Source organism: Polyodon spathula, chromosome 3 (genome assembly GCF_017654505.1).
Source record: "Polyodon spathula isolate WHYD16114869_AA chromosome 3, ASM1765450v1, whole genome shotgun sequence".
In the NCBI taxonomy this organism is placed as follows: domain Eukaryota; kingdom Metazoa; phylum Chordata; class Actinopteri; order Acipenseriformes; family Polyodontidae; genus Polyodon; species Polyodon spathula.
The window spans coordinates 36311970-36336627 of NC_054536.1; the positions used below are offsets into that span (position 1 = coordinate 36311970).

Here is a 24658-nt window from a genome sequence, read left to right on the forward strand (position 1 = left end):
GTAGATAATAATAATAATAATAATAATAATAATAATAATAATAATAATAATAAATAATAATAATAATAATGTTTCTTCTAATATGTATGTGTAGTCCATATTGTGTGCAATTTTAAAATATAAACTTTTTAGTCTATGCCAAATTATTTGTTAGCAATAACAAAGAAAACATGTATTACTGTGAGCTCAAACGTTTTATTGCAGTCATTGAAGAAGCTGAAGCATGCCAACGTTATAAAGTTAAAGGAAGTGATCCGGGAAAATGACCATCTGTACTTTGTTTTTGAATATATGAAAGAAAACCTCTATCAGTTAATGAAGGACAGGTAAGTATTATATGCTGTTCCATAAGAATCTGCTACTGGTGGCCAAGCCTTATCCTTATGTCACTCATGAAAGAGTTCTGTAATACTGATTGATTTGCCAGATGGATAAAAAAAGGTTAAACAAACAGGAAAAAAATGTTTCGTCAATTTATATTAACTCTGGCCTTCAAATAATCAAGTAGGTGATAGAGGCAATTTTACAGTATACCATTATTAATTGATATTTCACACTAGAGAAATAAGTATTTTATAGTTATTTATAAAACATATATCATATGACCTCCCAACAATAATTGATATCATTCCTGGGTGTAGCCTCAATGTAGACTTCTGAGGTGCTAACTGGAAACAAGTAACAACAAGTGCTGTTAAATGATTACAGGCAAATTCACCTGTTTATTCTCATAGCATCAATATAATTGTTTTTCTCTTTACTTGATTAAATATGCCAAACTAATAGGGTTAAAAATCCAACCCCTATTTGAAACACATTTGTTCTTTCATTTTATTATTCCATTTACAGTACAGTCATAGCCAGAGTTGTTCATAAAGTCTTTCATTTTGATCAACTTTTGTTAATTTGTTTCTCCACAGAAACAAGTTGTTTCCCGAGTCAGTCATCAGAAACATAATGTATCAAATAATACAAGGGCTAGCTTTCATCCATAAACACGGTAGGTTGTCCTTTCAGGGTGATCAGAGATCATTCCCTCTACAGATCTAGAACAACTAAGCAGGAAATATCCTTGTACTTCGGAACAGTTTGAAGTACTGTAAAGCTTTTTTTTTTTGAGGACCTGAGATACATGGACATTTTATCCTGTGCTAACACAAGGGGATGCAGCTAGTAGAATGAGATTGGAGTAAATAAAACATATTTGCTTAATTTAAAATATTCTGCAATGATAGAATATCTTGGAACAATATAGGTTATTGGATAACCACCTGCTTTCTTGTTTTTGGTTGGGAAGTTGGGCATGTGATACCAAGTTGCTGCAACATAGTATATTAAGTTAACTTCATATTCCGAGACATGCATCAAATTGTATATTCCTTTATTACAATATCTGAACTTCTAATCTATACAATTTATACCAGTGGTGGCCAATACGTGGATATTGATTGCAAAAAGATTTTTGGTGGATCTCGGGTCAAATCAGAACAAGCACTAGTAACATATAATCATACAAGTTTTTGTTCCAGTATCATAGATGAAAATATCCAGATGGTTTCTGCATAAGACTGAAAAAATGCTTGTGTCAACATAAAGTTTAATTTAGGCGCTTGTGTGCGACTAGAAATTTCTAAAGGTTGGACTATAAAAAATAAACAGGACTTTTTTTTTTTTGCTGAAAAAAAAAAAAAACCTCAGTTAGATCTAAAGGGCATGTTGTTTTATTCACGGCTGCATGCACCGATGTAAAGCAGATTCACCAAACCGTTGTTAAATTCACCAGTAGACTCGCAACGAACTTTTGTTAAACTCACCGATGAGTCATCGTTGAAGCAGCGGATTCACCAAGGTGTGTTAAAGGGACTAGGAGCTCTTAAAATAAACAAATCCACTGGGCCAGATGAGATCCTCCCGATAGTACTCAAAGAAATGAAATGAGTTATTTACAAACCAAGGTCATGCACTGTCTCTTGAGACGGGTTGTACCAACAGACTGGATCATTGCAACCGTAATACCTATCCACAGAAAGGGAGACAAAACCGAACCAAGTAACTACAGACCAATAAGCCTGACTTATATGTAAATTTATGGAAACTATAATAAGATCCAAAATGGAAAATTGCCTATATAGTAACAGTGTCCTGGGAGACAGTCAACATGGTTTTAGGAAAGGGAGATTGTGTCTAACTAACCTGCTTGATTTTTTTGAGTATGCAACATCGACAATGGATAATTGCAAACCTCAAAATGGAGCGAGGTAACCAGTGGAGTCCTCTGCTCTTCCTAATCTATGTTAATGATTTAGACGCTGGTATAGTAAACAAACTTGTTAAATATGCAGACGACACAAAATTCAAAACGATCTAGACAGCATTCAGAACTGGGCAGACAGATGGCAAATTACATTTAATAGAGAAAAGTGTAAGGTACTGCATGCAGGCAATACAAATGTGTATTATAAGTACCATGTGGGAGATACTGAAATTAAAGAAGGAATCTATGAAAAATGTCTAGGAGTTTATGTTGACTCGGAAATGTCTTAATCTAGCTGTGGGGAAGTTATAAAAAAGGCCAACAAAATGCTTGGATATATAGTGAAAAGTGTTGAATTTAAACCAAGGGAAGTAATGTTAAAACTGTACAATGCATTAGTAAGACCTCATCTTGAATATTGTGTTCAGTTCTGATTACCTTGCTACAAAAAGGATATTGCTGCTCTATAAAGATTGCAAAGAAGAGTGACCAGAATTATTTCTGGTTTAAAAGGCATGTCATACGCACACAGGCTAAAATAATTAAATCTGTTCAGTCTAGAACAAAGAAGACTATGTGGTGACCTGATTCAAGCATTCAAAATTCTAAAAGGTATTGACATTGTCAACCCAGGGGACTTTTTTGACCTGAAAACAAAACCAGGGATCACAAATGGAGATGAGATAAAGGGGCATTCAGAACAGAAAATAGGGGGCACTTTTTTACACAGAGAATTGTGGAAGTCTAGAATCAACTCCACAGTAATGAAGCTGACACCCTGGGATCCTTCAACAAGCTGCTTGATGAGATTCTGGGATCAATAAGCTACTAAAAACCAAATTAGCAAGATGGGCTGAATGGCCTCCTCAGGTTTGTAAACTTTCTTATGTTCTAAAGTTGAGAGTCTGTAAATTGCAGCAAAACCAATATGGCCACAGCCATGCAAGAAGTTAGTCTCCAGTACGGAGCCACTTCTATCAATTTAATTGTAGATGCAGAGAAGGCAAATCTTTTGAAAATGGGTATAGAGTTGTGTTTATAATAAATATGTAGCGCTAATAAAAATATTTATATAAATATTAGCCAACAATCTCATGTTGTAATGTATTTGAAAAACTGCCTTTGCCGTTAGATCCTGCCTTTTGTACCCTGACTTCAATAATTAGATATGAGACGAGAGAGAAAATGATTTATTTTTTTTATCCCGTGTATGTTTTTTGTTCTTTTAAAACTTTAAACAAATATGTTATAAAGTTGCGAAATCGTGGCTACCTGTATTTGAAAGTGTATCTATTAATATATTAATATTTACAGTTGCAGGCTAGCTACTTTGTACATTCGATGTTAATGTAACAACCTAGCCCTAATATCCCTATAATATCAGTCGGTTAAAGATAATTAATCCTTAACAGATGCAAGTTCTTAGTTTGTCCCAATAAGCCTTCCGTTTATTTTGTAGTCACAACATCTTGAGCATATCCTTGGACTTTCGGTTTCTTGCATAATTTAATTTCGATGTACTTTGTTATCTGGCTGTCAATGCCATCATCACCTTCCTACCAGTCTAATAGCATGCGATCACCCTCACACAAGTCAACCACAGCCTTGCAAGCAGCAGCAGCAGCAGCAGCAATATCATCAGCCATGTTGATTCACCAAACTGTTGTTAAATCACCTGCACCGATAAGCGCCAAGTGATGTCACTTCCGACTCAGCGATGCAGTGCACCGAAAAAATAAAACAACGCAGCCAAACTCTCATTGTGGAATCGTAATGCACTCGGGGAATGCAGTTTATTGGTGTCCACTGCATTCCAAACTACCAATCCCATACCCCACCAATTTCACTGATTTAACAGTGCGATGGCTACTCATTTCCAGACAGTCTGAAAATTTGTCAAAACAAGGTGAGCAAAATAACAAATTATTTTTCAATTCAGATATTCAAGTCAGTTGCCCTCCAGATAATCAGTGTCGAGAAAGTGTGCGCCACAACAAAATTCTTTTGGTGAATGAATTTCGCGGTGAAGTCCTCTTTTAACTTGTACATAACGCACCCAGGAATGAAATACGCCACTCTTTTTCCCTTGAAAGGCATGCACCCAATGCCCTGACAGGTTTGAGTTTGTGCTACCCCCGCACAGGCATGTATTCACCATGTTATTATTATTTTTTTTTAATCTCACAAACCTGTAGGCCAGACATACAGGCCGAGAACTGATTACCTTTTGAAACGTCACACGTGACGTTGTACAAAAAGGTTGTGTTTTTGGTAGATGTGGTTCGTGATCCACATTAATCACATTTTATTGGCCTATAAAATGTTTTATTTTATTTATTTTAATAATAATAATGCTGATATTCTTAAAAAACAGTACTGCATCTATTTCAGTGATAAAAAATACATAAAAAAATAAATCTGCAAGATAAACTTTTGGCGCACATGTACCTAAAAAAAAGCATAGAGTCCTGCCTACACCAGGTTTCAAGACTCAGATGAAACATGCTGTTATGTTTCTGTTTTATAAATACCTTTGAGCGTTTGTTATGTTTTTGTTTTATTTTATTATTGCTATCTTACATTTTGGACACTATTATATTAAATCCTGCTAATAATTGTTGGTCATAGCTTACTGGTGGATCACGGAGCCCGTTGAGATCCACCAAAATGGATCTCAGTGTTAGGTGTATTGGCCACCACTGTTCTATACTTTTGCACTTTATACATGATAGCAATCAATACATGCATTTTGGTTTAACCAGCTCAGCTGCATTAGATGCACACAGCTTTTTAGTAATTCGTAGAACTTTTTAGTAACCTTATCTTGAGTTTGCTGCTCATACCAATGGTATCACTAGCTCACGCGAACATGCTTTTTTTGATGGCATTTTTCTCATCTTTTTTTCCTGTCTTCCTTCTCTCTGTCTGTTGCCAGAGAAAATAAGCTGTTCAGTGAAAGTGAAATAAGGAACATAATGTTCCAATTGATCTCTGGCTTAGCTTTTGTACACAAGCATGGTAAGATCCTCTCTGTCCTGTTTATGCTGTAGTCATTTTTCTTTCTTCAGTGTTTTCACGGTGAAATGTTTTCTTTTGATGTCACTGCTTCAAGTTTATTTTCCAGAACCTATTTTTTCACAATGTATTTTAAAATGAATGGATCAAGGTATGAAACCACTTACAATTACTGTCTGTCATAAAGTTTGAGAATGTTTTTATCAGTAAAAATAAAATACTTCAATTATAAATCATAAGTACAGCTTCTGTTGTATTGTATTTGTAGAAGTAAAGGCACAGTAAAATATATATATATATATACCAGGACTCCTCATTTAATTATAGTTTATTATATTATTTTGTTCATTTCATTAATTACATTTGATATTGAATAATTATAATTCTACTGAGGTAGTTCATACTGCTAGCATATCCTTGATGTTTTATTTTGTGATCTGACATTGTACAGTAAATACATGTATTTGATATATTTTAATAATACTGTATAGTGGAATTGCAGGCTTATGTTGTATTTGTCATCTTTACTCAACAGTTGTATCATTAAGGGATTACTATCTTTGAAAATAAATTAAATATTTGAAGATTTCACACATGCTTGGTAAAATAGGTTACTGTTTTATGCTGTAACAAATCAATTACAGTGTTTTCCCAAACAAATGTTACATACATACATACACACACACACACACACACACACACACACACACACACACACACATATATATATATATATATATATATATATATATATATATATATATATATATATATATATATATATATATATATATATATATATAACATAAAGAAATTTCTTTTGCCTTCTGATTTTTCTGTTAGGATTTTTTCATCGTGATATGAAACCAGAGAATCTGCTCTGCATGGGCCCTGAACTTATAAAAATTGGAGATTTTGGATTAGCTAGAGAAATTAGGTCACGTCCTCCTTACACAGACTATGTTTCCACCAGATGGCAAGTATAATTAAAGTTATTTCTAAAGAATTTACGTAACAAATCCAGTATGTCACCAATCCCCTAAGTACAGGCTATACTACTTGCAAAGGTGAAACCTCTGAGAAATATAATCCAGTTTTTTAAATTTTTAATCAGATTAGATTTACTTTTATTGGATTATGCTGGTAATTCTGTGTCCAGCTGCAATCTTAATTGTGTTACCGGAAGTGGAAAAAATAACTTTCTTTGTGTTTACCTGGAGATCTGTGTAATTGCTGTTCCAAATCCAAATACTGACACAATTTAGGTATATCAAATTCACCACTACCCTGAGTCCTTTTACATATTTTTAAATTAGATCTTACTATATACCACCTTTGTTTAAACATTTTTTGCATAATCTGTGAAGGTACATTTCTGCTAGTAATGATTTGTGTATATAAAACATATACTTTGAACTTCACCAGGTATCGTGCTCCAGAAGTGTTGCTGAGATCTTCAGTTTACAGTTCTCCCATTGACATGTGGGCAGTGGGCTGTATAATGGCTGAGCTCTATACTCTGCGGCCCCTTTTCCCAGGAAATAGTGAAGTCGATGAAATCTTTAAGATTTGCCAAGTGTTGGGAACAGTGAAGAAGGTCAGTACTAAAATAACTTCTTCCTTCCTTCCCTATATATATATATATATATATATATATATATATATATATATATATATATATATATATATATATATATATATATATATATATATATAATTGTAGCAAAGCAGGGCCCGCAACAGCAAACTTGTATATCAATTTGTATGAGAATAATGGGATAACACGCTGATGTCTTAGTTCATTACATTAAGGCACATTTTGACAGTAAGTATGGTGGGTCTTAGCCAAGAATGGTTTACTTGGCGCCATGACCAGGGGCTGCGATGTTTGGCCTTAGCATTGGAAGACAAACATAACCTGACCAATAAATTGCCACCAGTTCCATCAAAGTATTACACACAAAAGACAATATTCCTCCATCCAGGAGAGCAACCACCAAGAAAAGGTGTTAAAACCAAGCCTCGCCCAGGACAACTGGAAGCTGCTAGAGACTGGAAAATGCTGGCAGATGTTGGTCAACGGCTTATTTTTCCACCTGAAATTGCCACCACTAACCTTCAACCAGACATTTTCTTGTGGTCTGGATCAGCACGCCTTGTTCATCTGGTAGAGTTAAGAGTGCTATGGGAAGATTCTGTGGATGAGACTTATGAGAGGAAGAAACTTCGGTATGCTCAACTAGCTGCTGAAGCGGAACAGCGAGGATGGAGAGTCTGAGTTTACCCAGTGGAGGTGGGTTGTCGAGGATTTGTGGCACACTCTACAACCCAGTTTCTCAGAGATGTCGGTTCAGTGGCCAAGAGTTGCTTAACACAGTGAAGAACTTAACTGAGCAGCAGAAAGGAGCAGCAACTGGCTGTGGTTGAGACGGAAAGATTCTGGATGGGGATCTCAAGCACAATAGAAAGAAAGCAACACTGATGTACATGTAAGTAAGCTGGGCTGAGCTGAGTGGGGGATGGAGGGGGTGATGCTGTTGAGCCCTCTTGAGATGTCATGGGCTAGTCAATGAAACATCAAGGATGGAAGGTGCCCACTTGAAGACCCCAGAGATGTACCCTACTTAAATCAATCCAGACGGTTGTCATGCTGATGCGCTGGGGAGACTGCACTGGGTTGCTCCCCGGAGCCAGCATCGCAGCCGTTGTGTGTGCTGATGCGCTGGGGAGGCAAAATAAGCTGATCTCTGGAGCCAGCATTACACCAGCAATCAACAGCAGACAGAAGGATATCTACATCATCAGATGGAGATGCAGATGGATCACATTCGTTTACTGCAAAGCTACGTCTTAGTTGGTGCTTATCTTGGCGAGAGCCGAGTTCAAATCAGCATGAAGTTCAACATCTACTCTTATGTAATGGAAATCATCTATCAGGGCAAGGCCTGGTTCTTTATTCTCTCCCTGTTTCCAGGTAGAGGGATCGTCAGTTTAAGTAGTTAAAGTTTGGTACACAGTACAGGTTTTCATGTAACAACAGGTTCTCACAGCCGGCAGGTTAGTCCAAACATTCCAAGTCAACAAGGTGATCAATATTTCATAGCACAGTAACTCTCCTTGTGTCCACACACAAATAAAGCAAAACAACCTTCTCCTCCAAACACACACCACATCTTTGTGGCTATTCCTGCTGTACTTATACAGGTGGTTGGAGTTTAATTGCCCCATTCACACCTTTCCCAAGACACCTGTCACTGGGCAGATTTCCTTGTCAACCATTTTGTGAACTGGTCGGCCATTTGTGTAATCGTCGGCCATTTTGTATGAGGGCACAATCATAACAAAATGTCTGCCCTCACATATCTCTGGTTGATCACTCTACCTCTATCATTTATCATTATAGTAATATATATATATTATATATATTGATATATGATTATATATACTATATATATATATATATATATATATATATATATATATATAAACCTGAAAAGTTAAGATTTAGATCTTAATGTAGCCGATCCCTGATTCATAGTTAATTGGGCTGGACTAAAAATAGAATATTTGCCACAGGAAAACCACCATGGGCAGACAGGTTAGCACAAATCTGACATGAGTGTTAGGTGTTTAAAGTGTTCTGGGCAATACATGACTATTTCTTAAAAATTACCTCTAATTTATTTAGGGGATATGAGGTGGAAGTTCACTGGAAAGTCTGTTCTCCAGACTGGCCAACAGAATTACTATAATCAACATATGTAATTTGCGAACTCTCTAATACATACAGCTTCTATCATTATCAGCCTGCTAAAGTGTGTTGGTTCTGTTTTCTTGTCCATCAAAATGGAAACTGGCAAGATGATGAAGCTATTGCAAAACATATGTCTCTTACAGTACTGTGAAAAAGTATTTGCCCCCTGTCTGATTTTCTGCATTTTTGCACATTTTTCACATTGAGTTTGGTCAGATCTTTTTGTGGGTTATAATAGTATATAGAGGGAGAATCTGAGTCAAAAAAAGATACCAAAGTTTGGTGCTTCTTTCATTTGTTTGGTGTGTAGGGTAATCAAACATGCAATCTTCAGGTCTGAAAAACTTAGTGCCCCCCGAGTTAACTCAATCCAATTAAAGGGTTAGTTAGAATACTTTGGTTAACAATGAGGCCTGATTTGGGCCAGCCCTCCCCAATATAAATCTGACTAACTTTGGCCCTTACCATCAGAGTGAAGTTGTCAGCACACAGGTTCTAGAGGCACATCATGCCACGATCAAACCAAATTCCTGAAGACCTCCGGAAAAAAAGTTGTTTATGCCTATCGGTCTGGAAAGGGTTACAAAGCCATTTCTAAGGCTCTTGGGCTCCACCACACCACAGTCAGAGCCATATTGTCCAAATGGAGAAAGTTTGGGACAGTAGTGAATCTTCCCAGGAGTGGCCGTCCTGCCAAAATCTCTCCAAGAGCAAGGCGTAAAATCATCCAGGAAGTCACAAAGAACCCTACAGCAACATCCAGGGATCTGCAGGCCTCTCTCGCCTCCGCTAAGGTCAGTGTTCATGACTCCACCATCAGAAAGACACTGGGCAAAAATGGGATTCATGGATTCATGGCAGAGTAGCAAGGCGGAAACCACTGCTCACTAAGAAGAACATGAATGCTTGTCTCAAGTTAAATAGCAACTAGATGATCCTCAAGAGTTCTGGAACAATGTTCTATGGACAGATGAGTCAAAAGTGGAACTTTTTGGCCAACATGGGCCCTGTTATATCTGGCGAAAACCAACCACTGCCTTCCACAGTAAGAACCTCATACCAGCGGTCAAGCATGGTGGTTGTAGTGTTATGATTTGGAGATGCTTTTCTGCATCAGGACTGGGACGACATGTCATCACTGAATTCTGCTCTATATCTGAGAATTCTACAGGAGAACGTCAGGCCATCCGTCCATGAGCTGAAGCTGAAGCGCAGTTAGGTCATGCAGCAAGACAATGATCCGAAACACACAAGCAAGTCTACATCAGAAATAAGTTTCAAAATTTTGTGTTATTTGTTCACTCAGGGTCCCTTTTATCTAATATTAGATTTTGGTTAAAGATCTGTTAACATTCGGTGTCAAATATGCAGAAAATCAGACGGGGCAAAAACTTTTTCCCAGCACTGTACATAACGCAATACATGGTAATGAGTACAGCCATGTTTACAACCATGTTGAAAGACATTTAAAATAGAATCACATGTACTTTTTTTTTTCATTTTTTTTAACTTGACAGAATGACTGGCCGGAAGGCTATCAGCTTGCAGGGGCTATGAATTTCCGTTTCCCACAGTGTGTACCAACACACCTTAATACACTAATTCCAAATGCCAGCAATGAAGCCATTGCCCTGATGAGAGACATGCTACAGTGGGATCCAAAAAAGAGGCCTACAACCACCCAGGTATGCTGTACTTGTGCTGGATATTGTCACTTCCTGGTACGTTGTTTGGCATAAGACGCATTCAAGTGCCTGCAACCAACCATGCCCTCAAGTGCCTTGTTGCTTATATAAAACTGATTTCTAAACATTTTGTAAAAAAAGGAGAAATCTATATAGTTTCTAAAGATTTATTAACATTTTGAGGTATAACATTCCACAGCAGAAAATAGTCCTTATCCACTACAAAAGAATATTCAAGTAAAACACACACACACACACATATAATATATATATATATATATATATATATATATATATATATATATATATATATATATATATATATATATATATATATATATATATATATATATATACACACACACACACACACACACACACACACACACACACACACACACACACACACAACCTTGCTTAGTTGTGTCTGTGAGTTGCCTTACTTACTGCATATTCTACATAACATTGTTGCTAGGTAACTCACTCCCATTGGCTCTAGCGTATACCAAACAACGCAAGAGTTTAAGATGCTTTATTAGGGTGAAAATTATTAATTATTAAGTCATTCATTTTACGTCAAATTGTATTTTTATTTTTTAGAAATTCAATCATTTCAGCATTTAGCAGCCCAATTTGTTTGTTTTGTGGTATTAATTTCATTTCAAGTTTTTTTTTTTTTTTTTTTACTGTACCTGTAAAGAGTGAGTGTGTGGTAGTAAAGGGGAAGAGAGAGTGAAGAAAGGCGAGAGTCAGATGCTTAAGACACTCCATGTAATAATGTAAATACTGTCGAAAAATATAATATCCAGTTAAGTCAGTTTCACAAAATGACAGCTGATACCAACTAAAAGGAGGAAAATTAAACAATAGCAAACTGGTTGGTAATGCAAATTAATATAAACTGGAAGATGTGAAAAGACACCTTGCTGTCTTCAGTATCTTCCATGACAGCAGGTATTTTGACAGGTGTTTTCTTTGATTTTGGTAGCGCAGTGGTACGTGGTTAGCACAGGTGCAGCGATTTGCCTTTGTTCTTAAGTAGTTCCTAATCATGACATTTTGCTGGATATTGTAACGGCTTGGAACACTGATGAACCAATCAGCATTCTAACAGTCCATTTTATAAACTATTATTGTGTAATTGTTTTCATGATTAAAAATTATGCATATTAAACCTGTTGAATATTTTAAAGCTTTTTTTTTTTTTGCAGTGACGCTTTCAACTTGTTGACATAGCTGGTGCCAGTTTAATATATGAAATACATTTCTCATGATATAAATTAGATCCAGTTTTTTTGACCATGAAAACGATGAAAGCAACAGCAGAGGTGCGTGCAGATAGGTATGACTGCAGCCAGCCAAGAGGTGTGCCAGAGATGCTGAGGTTAGAAAGAGTGAAGAGCAGGATGGGGTGATCGACTGTGTCAGGCAGAGGAAAGATCATGGAGAATGAGAATTCAGGAAAGGCCAGAATGGGAGGAGTTGGCCAGATGATTCTGGCAAGTGAGGAGGGTGGTCTCAGTGGAATGGGAGGGACAGAAGCCAGATTGAAATCGGGGTTAAAGTGAATTGGCGGATATGTAGTGTGATAGGCGTGAGGGGACTAGATGCTCAAGGAGCTTAGAGAAACATGGGAGAAGAGAGATTGTGCAGTAATTAGCAGGGCAGGCAGGTTCGAGAGAGGGTTTTTTCTTTTTAACAGAGGGATGATGGTAGCTGATTTGAAGATGGCAGGACACATACCAGTGGAGAAAGAGGAGTTAAAAAGGGAGACTAGGTAAGGGAGGATAAGAGGGAGGAGTGGAGGTATGAGGGAGGCAGGGACAGGGTCCAGGAGGGAAGAGGCAGGGTGAGCCTTGGCAATGATGTGGGGGGGGGGGGGGGGGGGGGGGAGCAGTAAAGAGGACAGCGTCACTGGCAAGGCTGTTTTGACCAGGAAGGAGACTCAGACACAAGAAAGCTGTAGGTTAAAAACGGGCTTTTGCTCCCTTTAATTAAAATAATAGCAAAATAAAACAAATAGATACAATGGCCAAAACAGTTGAAACAAAAACTATATATATATATAACCTCGGTTAACTGGACTGGTGGATAACTTGACACCTTCGCTTAATTTGACACAGTGCAGGGCTCCAGACAGACTTTTTACCAAAGGTGTCAATGGCTCCTAGACCAACATTTTCGGGCACCAAATCCAATTGTTGGGTGCCAGTTTAATAGCAAGTTAGTTGCCTCCAAATTCAACTCCTTCAAAATACAAGAAAACAGAATGATACAAAACCAGAATGTTTGTATTCACTTTGCCTCATGTGCTGCCTCATTCATTCTCTGCAGTGCCTAACTGACTTACTCTGCCTTCCTTGTCCTCTATGTAATTTGCTATTCTGTCAAATACACCTGTCCTTCCTCCTTATGCTGTTGTTCCTCATCTTTCATGCTTTAAACGTGAACTCCAAATATCCTGCACTTCTGCATTTTTATGTTTCTTAACAAATTAGCTGGAATTTGGCCTTAACTTAAGCCTGTGAATTATATACAACTATCAAATCTTTGTTATTCGTCAGAGTCTGAGCCAACAGTTAAAATGTCTGCATCACTTGGCCAGGAACTGTAGTTTGGTCTTTGTCTCCTTTTACTCGTGCAAAACCAGCGCTTAACACAAGGCTCTGGGTCAAGAAATTCAAGTGAAGGGCCCTCTGCACTGATTCTAACAAGATCTTCAATTGTACCCACATTAACCAATGTAGGATTTATCCATAAACTGAATATTGACCAATGTTTTAAGCATTCTCCATTCTGCTTGAACTGCATCAACATTCTTTTCTAAAAGGTCACTATACCAATTCAGTAAGACTTCTAACTGCTCATCTCCAAAGTTAACAAGATCAGACCTGAAATGTAATACTGGTAAAGCTACTGCTGCTTCCTGACTGATCCTGCTGCTTGGGTTGGGAATCCATATGCTGCAAATATGTCTCTAGTTTGCCATTTTGTAATGGCTTTTCATTCAAACCTTTAATTGTCAAAACACAGTTCTCAATTGATGCAACTATTCTTCTGGAGTGTAAGGCTAAGTTTTGACACCACTGAAAAGAGATCATGTAAAAAATGACAAAAACACTACAAAACAAAAGTTTTTCTATTTCCTGTACAACATGTTTTGCTCTTCCGTTAATGTCTGTGTTTTTGGAAGTGAAAGCAAGATGCTCCATGTGGTGATGCACAGCAGTAAATTGTTCCTGTCCAGCAGCAAGATTCTCATCATTTGATTTAAAAAAAAAAAAAACAGACAATGCCCGATAAATGTGTGGCAGCTAGCGCTGTGTCTTTACAGCTTAAGGTGTCTTAATTGTGTAGCCTAACTCGCCTCCAATGGCTTTCAACTTGCACTTACTTTTTGGACTAAAGTGGTAGGTTTTCCACACCAGCTGCAGAAGGTCATATACTTAATGATCTTTGAGCACTTAAGATTGACAATTCAAGTCTATGTGGTAAGCAGTGGAATGACAGAATATGTTGTCCAGTCTCGCTTCTCAAGAGAGCTCCAACCCCTCCTGTAGCTCCCTTATTAACATTGGCACCATCTGCTCCAAAAGCACTTGATTTGTCTCGCCACCAATCTGAACATTCTTTGTCAACCTTTCCAAGCAAATTCTTGGTTGTATTTAAGATTCCTTGAGCATGACGATGATCTAGTTCATCTAAGCCTATCAGATGATTCACTAGCACACCTGCAGAAACACACCTACAGTACACAATTACATTATCTCTCCCAGCTACATCTGTTCCACAGTCAGTTAAAACAGAAATGTAATTTGCACTGTGAACCCCCTTCTGCAAATCTCTTATTTCTTCAGCAATGACAGCTACAAATTCAGCACATGCTTTATCGTTGTCCTATGTTTTGGATACATCCAAACCATTCTTTCTTCATGAGTAAAATTTTGTGAATGGTAATTCTTTTACTGCAATCATATAAGCAGCACTGAATTTAATTTTTAATTCCCTGTTTTTTTCTGCATTAATTTCAGTAGCACGTACCATTGCTCTGGCCATGGCTGTCTCTGTTGGTGTACACTTTGCAATAACGCAGTCCCTAGCATCTGCTTTCACCATGCTTTTTCACGGTCTCTCTTTTAAAATGGTCTGTTCCAGAAAAAGAATCAGTTTTCCCTTCAATAGCGGGCCCTGCTTTTATGCAAAACTCGCAATACATCCTTTGTTTTTGTTTTTCACCATTGTAACGTAACCAGGCAAATTCTTGAAACCATGATGTCTTAAACTGCCATGCAAGTTTTTCTGACGGTGGTGGTATCTTGTCTGAACAGGGAGGCTGCTGCTCAATTATCGGTAAATCACCTACAGCAAAATCTCGACTTGCAGGATTTACAGAGCCTATATCTACAGTTGATGCAGTTTCTGCAGTACTAGTGCTAGATGCAGCAGACGACCTGGAGGGAAAAAAAAAAAAGATATTTTTCTTTTCAGCATGACTCGAAATAAAGCTCTTTACGACGGTGTACCAGCAAAATCTACATTGGTTATGGGAGACGGCACAATTTCTTTCAGCATGAATTTTTAAATCTACCCTTTTCGTTTCTTAGTATTTGTGGCACGTTTTGAATGGGACTTGTAAAATATGTTTTGGTCGGATTTGCGACAATTTTAGTCTCTGTTTAAAGCCCTGCAGTCTTGGTCCTGAATTTTCTTCATGTAAAATATATGCATCCTGCCTCTTAATTTTTTCATTCGACACCACGCTTTACTTGTAACTCTACACTTATTATTGGTACTGAAGAGATAAAAACTATTAAATATAACTTGACTCTGTCTTTTCACGTGACAGGAAATTGATCGTTCAGTCATTCGTAACTACCAAGTGCAACTGGTTACAGTGTCAGTTCATAATGAGTGAGAAAAATTAGTTCTTGTTCAATTGACTTTAAAGCTCAGGTTATTCGGGATAACAAGCTTGTCAGCAGAACTTTCAAAGGGCGTGTTTTTGCATGCGATGTTTGATTTCCGTGTGAAACTATGAGTTGTTTATTATTGTTTTTGTTTACCGAGTTAATGTATAATGTACATTTTGGTAACATTTGCTATTTTATCTGTCAAATTAGACAGTACATGCCAATACCTAAAAGTACAGTCAACAGTTTGTGGTTGGATGTAGTTTTATTAATTCTTATTTCAAGTCGAACTATACGAGCTGTACCGAGTTTGTACAGTACTGTATATTGCAATTGATCCATTCACTGTAGTTTTTTCAACTGTTTTCATAAGGACATTTATACTTGTAAATACTGTAAACGTATCCGTTCTGTTACCGATGTGCAAGTTAATGCCATGGCTCATGTGCACCCGTGGTTAACTCGACACCTTGGATAAGACAACACTAAGTGGCATCCCCGTAGGCTGTTGAGTTTACCAAGGTTGACTGTATTTTAAAGACCACGGTTGTAAACAGAGCCCCACCTTTCTTTCACACACATGGCTTCACAAATTCCTCTACACACCAAATGGCAATTATACATATACATTTAACAGCACAGCACACATACCTTCACCAGCTATCAACAACATTAACCATAATTCTTTTTCTCCATTCCCACCCATGAACACCTATTTTATAAACCTGTGACTGGAGCCTAATTAATAATTTAATCACTTACTTAATTGTCGGCTCCAGCCACATTCCCACATGTTATTTTTAGCAGGGAAGATAATTGTCTGCTTCCCTGCCAACCCAAAACCACACAATAATAATACAAAAATACAAATAAACATAGGGGTGGGTGTACCCTGTCACAGCCATACTGTAAAACAATTGACCAAAAATGAATGTTATCTGAGTATGCATGTTGTACTGTTTATTTATACAGCTTTTCAGGAAAGCCAGGAACTAGTACTTACAACTTCTATGATGTCAAGTTGTAAGACTTTATTAACAGTATTTGTTTGCTTTGTAGCTTCCACATGAGGAGATCACACTATTTTGACACGTTTGGTTAAGATCTATTGCTTAAAGTGACAAATTAACTAACCATGACATTATCTCAAATAAAGTGTCAATAATACAATATTATTAACTCCAAAGCCACAAGATTTCTGTGTGGAACATAAAACAAAGCCCCCTTAGTGAGAGCAAATTAGGAGCCAGATCGAGGGAGATATAGGGAAGCTGTACCCGTGTGCACTGTATATCAAATAGGTGCAAGCTGGATGGAAGAGTAATCTAGTTGGCAGTAGCAAAGTATGAAAAATCTTTCTGGCCAGATAAAAGAAATTATATCCCTTGACCTTGGCTTATTTGTATTTATTGTCAAGATTCTGTAAACTAAATACCAGTTACAGACTCTACACCAATTCAGTTTGGCTATTTCATTTTTTTTTTTTTCTTTACGGTTTAATAAAATGAAGTCCGTACCCAATGTCCCACATTCTTACCAATACGGTTCACAAGATCAAAAAGCTTTTGTCAGGTCTATGAAATGTTCTGTTTAATTAATTTATTTTTAATGGTCTGTCTGTATTCACCACATCTGTAAAATGGAAAGTGATACAATTACAGGGCTCGAAATTAACGCTGGTTATGCGGCAACTGCTGTGGCTGCCCTTCTCAATTGCCGCAATGCCCCTCAAAATGTATTTCTATTCACGGCCATAATGCCCTTTCAGCTACAACAGACGCCTGTAGGAAGTGTTTGGATCCTAACATTACCACGATTTCATGGTTAAAACACATCGGCGGGGAAAAAAACAACAAACAAACAAACAGCGAACACTACCATTTCAAGCACACTGATTTCTGTCATGTGTAATAATGCCTTCTCAGTAAAGAGTCCTGAAAAGAAAAAAAGTAGAAAGCCTTGCTAATCTGCAAAACTTGATTATTTTTTCAGGTCAGCAGTAGAAATGTTTACAGTATTTTTAAGTGATTTTCTTTCAGGTTTAAAAAAAAATATATTACTGTAACTAACTTGAATATGTTTCAGTTGCCAATATCCCTTTATTTTAATTTCCTTATTTTTTCCACAAAGAAACCAAAACGGTAGGAAATAATATTCTACATTATATTACAGTGTTTATTATCATTATTTGTCCATCTTATGATAGATACGTTTTAGTAATTTCAGTTCATCCATAAATAAAACTTCCAACCATCGCTATTTTCCCGGACAGCCCCCTTTTTAGGTAGCATGTCCCGGTGTCCCCACGAGTTTCGTAAAATAATACTTTTGTCCAGCTTTTCATGAATGTCTGTGTTTGGCCATAGCGCAAGGGTAATTACGCACCATTGATGGACTGAGGTAAATCTAAAGCTACCAACTGACCCCATAATCCCAGAGACAGGTCAGGTTTTTAAATTTGCCCCTAAACTGAAAGAAATGAATCCGTAAATGGAAGTGTTAAACCTTTGCTAAATTGATATTGTTGCTTATTTACATCTTGAATATTTTTATTTTCATTATGTATTTTATATCGGCACTTTGATATAAAATAAAATGCAGACCAACAACTAGAGAGTAAATATTAGTTAACTTCAGCACACAGTGCAGCTCCACAGCATTTGTTGCAACTTTCCAAAAAATGTAAATAATAATAATTCCACCAGCTGTTTCCCGACAGCCAGCTGACTGTGGCTCTTATAGATAAGGTCTGCGCACAAAATATTATTAAACTGACTGGGGTGAGGAAGAGTTTTCTTTGAAAGAACACTGGGTAACCTGGGTGACATATGTCCCAGATTTAGGCTTCAGAAACTTGGTAGCTTTATCCATAAATGCAACACAGGACGTCTGCATTTTTGTATGTTGCATGCGGGAATGAGATTTCTAAGTTTAGTTGAACTGAGTAATTAAAATTTAACAAAAACGGTCCAGTGGATTTTTTTATTCTTTAAATTGTCTCAATCTTAAAATTCTAGGTGATGCAAAACTTTTGGCCACACCTGTAGACTGCTGGATGACAAAACCAACATTTTCTCAATAAATAAATAGTTATTATTAATTTAACCCTTGTAGTCCATTTATTCAGTGCATGTCAGGCGTGTCAGGTCCAATTTATTTTCACACGCGCTGTTTATGGTACACACAATGTTTAAAGGTTTTTTTTTTTTTTTTTCACAGTAAAACAGGTTTAAAAGGCACTGCATATCAACAGGACACTCAGTACTGCATCTCCAGCCCCGCCCCACCCCTTGTTCGCTGTATTTATCACATACCTCTTCATAGTCGTACATACTGATAAATCATCCCCTGATCACTCATTTGATCATCAAACTCCTCAATGATGTGATCCAAGTCAATATTTTATTACTGTAACATCTCAAAAAGTTCTGCAAATGTCCATGATATTCTTTTAGCGCTGGATGCAGCAGCAGCTATCTTTTCTCGACAGTTTCGCATGACCATTGAAAGCTTTTCTCATTTTTTTACGGAGAAAAAACGACTAGAGAACTGTGCTTGACGTCTTTTTGATGATGTCAGACAGGGCCCGACATTGGACCGGAAAGGGAAAATTGTAATGTCAGACCTGGTCAACCATAGAACTGCAAAGGGTCAGATGGTGTTGTTTCTTTCCATGGCCAATAATTAGCTTATATTTGAATCCTGAGCAAAATTGCACAGCATCCTACACTCTGACTTAAGTTTAATGGCCTTCGTGCCCTCTACAAATGTATTAAACTGAAGGCCATTTTGGCCTCGCCCTTTTTGTTGCCAATTTAGAGCCCTGCAATTATTATTATTATTATTATTTTTAATCTTTCAGATTTAAAAATGTGGTTTTTGCACGTGTCACACACCAACCATGACCTGCACAAACTGCTGATAGGGCGTTCTTAATGTAAAAGGGTAATCTAATGTAGGATATAAGCCATCTGGTTATTACCCATCAATCTGAAAATATAACAATAGGCAGTTGTCAATTAACTGATTGTATCTTTCAGGCACTGCTGTACCCTTACTTTCAAGTTGGACAAATTTTGGGACCACCTCCACAGTATGTAGAGCAGCAAAAGGCCCAGAACAAACCAGTACAGCCAACAGAGCCGAAGCCAGTATCCCTGTCTAAAACCGAGCCACAGTCTTCACCGGAGCCTATCATCGAGGTTCAGCCCAAAGTAAACCACCAACCACTGCAGCAGATTCAACTGCCACAACAGATGTCCAACCAGTCTGACCTACCAAATATGACCTTCAAACAGCACCAGCCATACCTACCAACCACAAATAACAGCCCTGCAGTTGTACGTGAAGACATATTTTAGAAATTAGATATATGAAAAGAAAGCATATAGTTCAGCACACTGTACTTTAACTTTAACAGAAATATCATCTGTGGCTTGATTTTAAGACCATAGACATATCAAAAGAGCACAACAGCACGAAACAAAACAACCAGGGAAACAATACTGTGAGCCATTACAATAGGTGATACAAAACATTAGGCTGCTTTTATCAGAATTGTTTATTGCAAAGTGCAATACCAGTATTGTTTATAAATTGGCTTTCAAGTGTTTGTACAACACACCAGTATTGTATACTCAGTCATACTTATTGATTGCAGTGACAGCTAAATGATTTGCCTTTCCAAACTTAGAACCCAAAAGTAACATAAGGCCATAACCAGATGGCAGTGTGCTTTAGTTCTCCGAACAAACTCAATTTAGCTATAGTATAATGCATCATGGAACTTAGCTTCTGATGTACATATAATAATTATAACAGATTATTTCAAGTTTGAGAGACTGTTGGTGCTGTCAGCTGTGTGTGCATTTTTTCTTATGTGAAACAAGTATTTCACAACTACTTTCACAATTTAATATTGACTCAATGCACTTCACTCATTTGTAATTCTGTTTTCTTAATCAGAAACCAGCTGCAGCGGGCAATGAAAATAGTATTGTTGGTAGTAAAAGTGGCCGAAGGCGCTGGGGGCAGACTATACTGAAAACCTCGGACAGCTGGGACGAATTTGATGATTCAGACATTGGTGTCTCCTATTCAAAAAAGTGTAGTATAGGATCCATGAAGGAAAAAATAAATGAGGAGTCTCTCTTTCGGTAAGTCACAACCTGATTGCAACGCAGGCCGTAATTGTGGTAGATCACAAAATACACTCCAGATGAATAATTTTAAAATATGACTTATTTGTCCTAAAGTACCAAGTTCCAGGGGTGCCCCCTAAAGTTTGTGGGTCAGGTACCTATCCTATTGTTTTCAATTAAAGTAGTAGATTGTAATTCTTTACCATCTGAGACATACAGTGGCTCTCAAAAGTATTCACCCCCCCTTGGACTTTTCCACATTTTATTGTGTTACAACATGGAATCAAAATGGATTTAAAATTAGGTGATCAACCTAACTGATCAACACAAAAAAGTCCATAATGTCAAAGTGAAAAAATAAAATCTACAAATTGTTCTAAATGAATTACAAATATAAAACAGAAAATAATTGATTGCCTAAGTATTCACCCCCTTTGCTATGACACACCTAAATAAGCTTTGGTGCAACCAATTGTCTTTAGAAGCCACATAATTAGTTGAATGAAGTCCATCTGTGTGCAATTAAGGTGTTTCATATGACTTCAGGTTAAATACACCTGTCTCTGGGAGATCCCACAATTGGTTAGTACATTTCCTAACAAAAACTACATCATGAAGACGAAGGAACATTCAAAGCAAATTCGGAATAAGGTTCTTTAAAAGCACCAATCGGATAGGATATAAGAACATTTCCAAGGCATTGAATATCTCCCGGAGCACAGTAAAGTCCTTTATTAAATGGAGAGAATATGGCACAACTGTGAATCTGTGTAGAACAGGCTGTCCTCAAAAACTTCCAGGCAAGAAGGGCACTAGTTGAGAAGCCACCAAGAGGCCTATGGCAACTCTAAAGGAGTTACAGTCTTCCACGGCTGAGCTGGGGGACACTGTGCATACGGCAACAATAGCCTGGGTGCTTCACAAAACTGGCCTTTATTGGAGAGTGGCAAAAAGAAAGCCATTGTTGAAAAAGACTTGCATCATATCTCAGCTAGAGTTTTCCAGAAGGCATGTGGGAGACTCTGAGACCAAGTGGAAGAGGATTCTATGATCTGATGAGACCAAAATAGAGCTTTTTGGCCTCAACACTAAGCGCTATGTTTGGCACAAGCCTAACACCGCACATCATCCTGAGAACACCATCCCTGCTGTGAAGCATGGTGGCGGCAGAATCATGCTGTGGGGATGCTTCTCTGCGTCAGGGCCTGGAAAGCTTGTGAAGATAGAGGGCAAAATGGATGCAGCAAAGTATAGAGAAATCCTGGAGGAAAACCTGCTGAAGTCTGCAAGAGACCTGGGACTTGGGAGAAGATTCATCTTCCAGCAGGACAATGACCCCAGACATACAGCCAAAGCCACACTGGAATGGCTTAAAAACAAAAAGGTCAATGTCCTGGAGTGGCCCAGTCAAAACCCGGACCTCAGTCCAATTGAGAATATGTGGAAAGAGTTGAAAATTGCTTTTCACCAAAGGTCCCCATCCAACTTGAGCAGTTTTGCAAAGAAGAATGGGCAAAAATTGCAGTGTCCAGATGTGCAAAGCTGGTAGAGACTTATCCAATTAGACTCATGGCTGTAATTGCTGCCAAAGGTTCCTCTGTCAAGGGGGCGAATACTTATGCAATCAATTATTTTCTGTTTTGTATTTGTAATTTAGAACAATTTGTAGATTAAATCAATTTTGATTCCATGTTGTAACACAATAAAATGTGGAAAAGTCCAAGGAGGGTGAATACTTTTGAGAGCCGCTGTGTCTGCATTTAGTGGTATAAATGTAATGCATAAATGTAATCTTGGAGTTTGTTATTCCATCTACAAAGTGCAAACATGAAAATACAAAACAAGACAAATAAATCACATTAGCACTGACCAGACCCTAGTTCTTACTGAAATAGTTACACAGCTATCAATGTTGCAAAACAACACATTCTATAAAACATTTCCTTTCATTTCCATCACACTATTCAGGTCTGCAGAACAGAACCCCTCCTATGCATATGGTACTGGAAACAGAGTTACAGCCAATGCCATAGTAAACAGGATAGAGTCAGGAGTTTCAAACTCATCTTCAGCACGGCAACACTATTTACAACAATCAAGGTACCTTCCTGGTAAGAAGCTTTGGATCTTTTTTAAATTGACATCTTCATTGTGCATTACAATATTTTATTTATTACTGATGATTATTCTTCTCTTTAATATTGCTGGTCTATTTCAGGTGTAAATCACAAGAATTCTTCAGTAGTAGTAGGAAATAAAGAATCATCCCAAGATCTATGGGGCAATTCTTCAACTTTAATTACTAAACCACTGAGGCCAATTGGAGGAGGAATGTCAGTTAACAGAGCCAATGCAGGTACGGTACTGGAGGTGAACTGCTATATTTAAAAGGATACAAAAAAAGTCCCATCAAGTGAAATTCAATAAATAATTATAGCTCTACACAAGCAGCCACGTATAACTGATCGTAGTACACATTTTTTACTGCAGTAATGCCATATAACCATTGTGGTGATTTTTATGTTGGCATTTAAAAAAGAGAATGTCTTCACTTGTTTATTCCTTAAGATCGTGTATGCACTAATGTACAAAAAATGCAGTCTAACTTCAGTGGATCCTTCTACACATCCTTTTGTCTGTATTTCTGTCTCATGCCTTTTCATAATCTTTTCTGATTCCTTTTCATATTTCACCTTTAAAAACCTGTTTAGGGAATGAAAAATCAGCTTCAGAGGAGAAATTAAAAGATAACGTTACCTCTCCTGATATACAAGGTATTACATGGTTCCATATATCTAGCAAATTCCAGTCTGCCTTGTCTAGGGTTTTTGATTTAGAGGATGGTTAGGTAATACTGTTCATGTGTTTCATGCAATTTGTATTTCCTGTTTTTCATTCAGCACTGTATTTCACATAAATCTAAAATAATTACCTGTGGTATAATCTAATTACTGTCTTTGTTTTCTATCACCATTCCCATTCCTTTTCATTAACTGTCTTCTTTCTCCGACTTCCATACAGAAGACAATATAACTAAATCCACTGAAAAAACACCCTTAAAAGAAAAAACATATGACAAATTAGAGGAGCTGAAAGGTAATTGATTCACAAATCAAACTGGTAACTAAATTTATTGTGGTTGCCTTGTAGAATCTCACGGGACATGGATAATAGGCATCAGGCAATCAACATCTTTTATTTTTACATCATAATGAGTGGCTTGCATAAAAGTAGAATAACTGAAAAATAGGTACTGTCTGAGTAAACAGCAGAGTAAAGGCCTATTCACAGCGGACGCGGTGCGACAAGCAAATGTGTACTACGGCACACCATGGCACAAAAAAAACAAAAACAAAAACAAAAAAACTTTTGATAAGAACTATTCACACTGAAACGGCACGGAAAAAAATAGGATTGGTGTTTATTTTATTTTTTTTTTGTCGCGCGGCAGCTAGGGAACTGACCAATGACCAATCACAGGAGAGTCACCTATAACATTGCACGTGTGTGTCACATCTGGTATGAAAGGCAGTATCTCAGTGAAAGTGTCACTTTATTGCAGGACAAATCGCATCAGATGTTGTGGCAAAGTGCCCGCCCCTGGGCTATTTATTTGTGTTGTGTTATGTGTGTTAATGTTGGTGTATAGTCATTGGTACACGGGATATAAATGGGTCTGTGGAACACGAGTTGTTTAAAATGTATATTTGTATTTAGGCACGAGGATTGCACAGCACTTCATGTGCAGGTAAAATGTAATAATATGCGAGCACGGGAAATTGCACTTTATTAATTCACGTGCAGTTGTACAGAGACTCCAATTGAATGATTAGCAATCGAGTCTCGGTACAGCTGCATAAAAGCAGCATGTTTTCACTCACTCAGAGTTTATGTGTTCA

At 37.4% G+C, this 24658-nt stretch overlaps 1 protein-coding gene across 1 annotated transcript in view; it reads left to right on the forward strand.

Annotated features, from left to right (window-relative positions):
- The window catches only part of mak (male germ cell-associated kinase), a 48383-nt gene that overhangs the window by 16043 nt on the left and 7682 nt on the right, over positions 1-24658 (forward strand). The window contains exons 4-12 of the mRNA XM_041245178.1: positions 205-326; positions 5190-5272; positions 6113-6245; positions 6695-6866; positions 10541-10708; positions 19659-19958; positions 20584-20774; positions 22728-22870; positions 22978-23115. Coding sequence (XP_041101112.1) covers positions 205-326; positions 5190-5272; positions 6113-6245; positions 6695-6866; positions 10541-10708; positions 19659-19958; positions 20584-20774; positions 22728-22870; positions 22978-23115 — 1450 coding nt within the window. The remainder of the gene's footprint in view (positions 1-204; positions 327-5189; positions 5273-6112; positions 6246-6694; positions 6867-10540; positions 10709-19658; positions 19959-20583; positions 20775-22727; positions 22871-22977; positions 23116-24658) is intronic.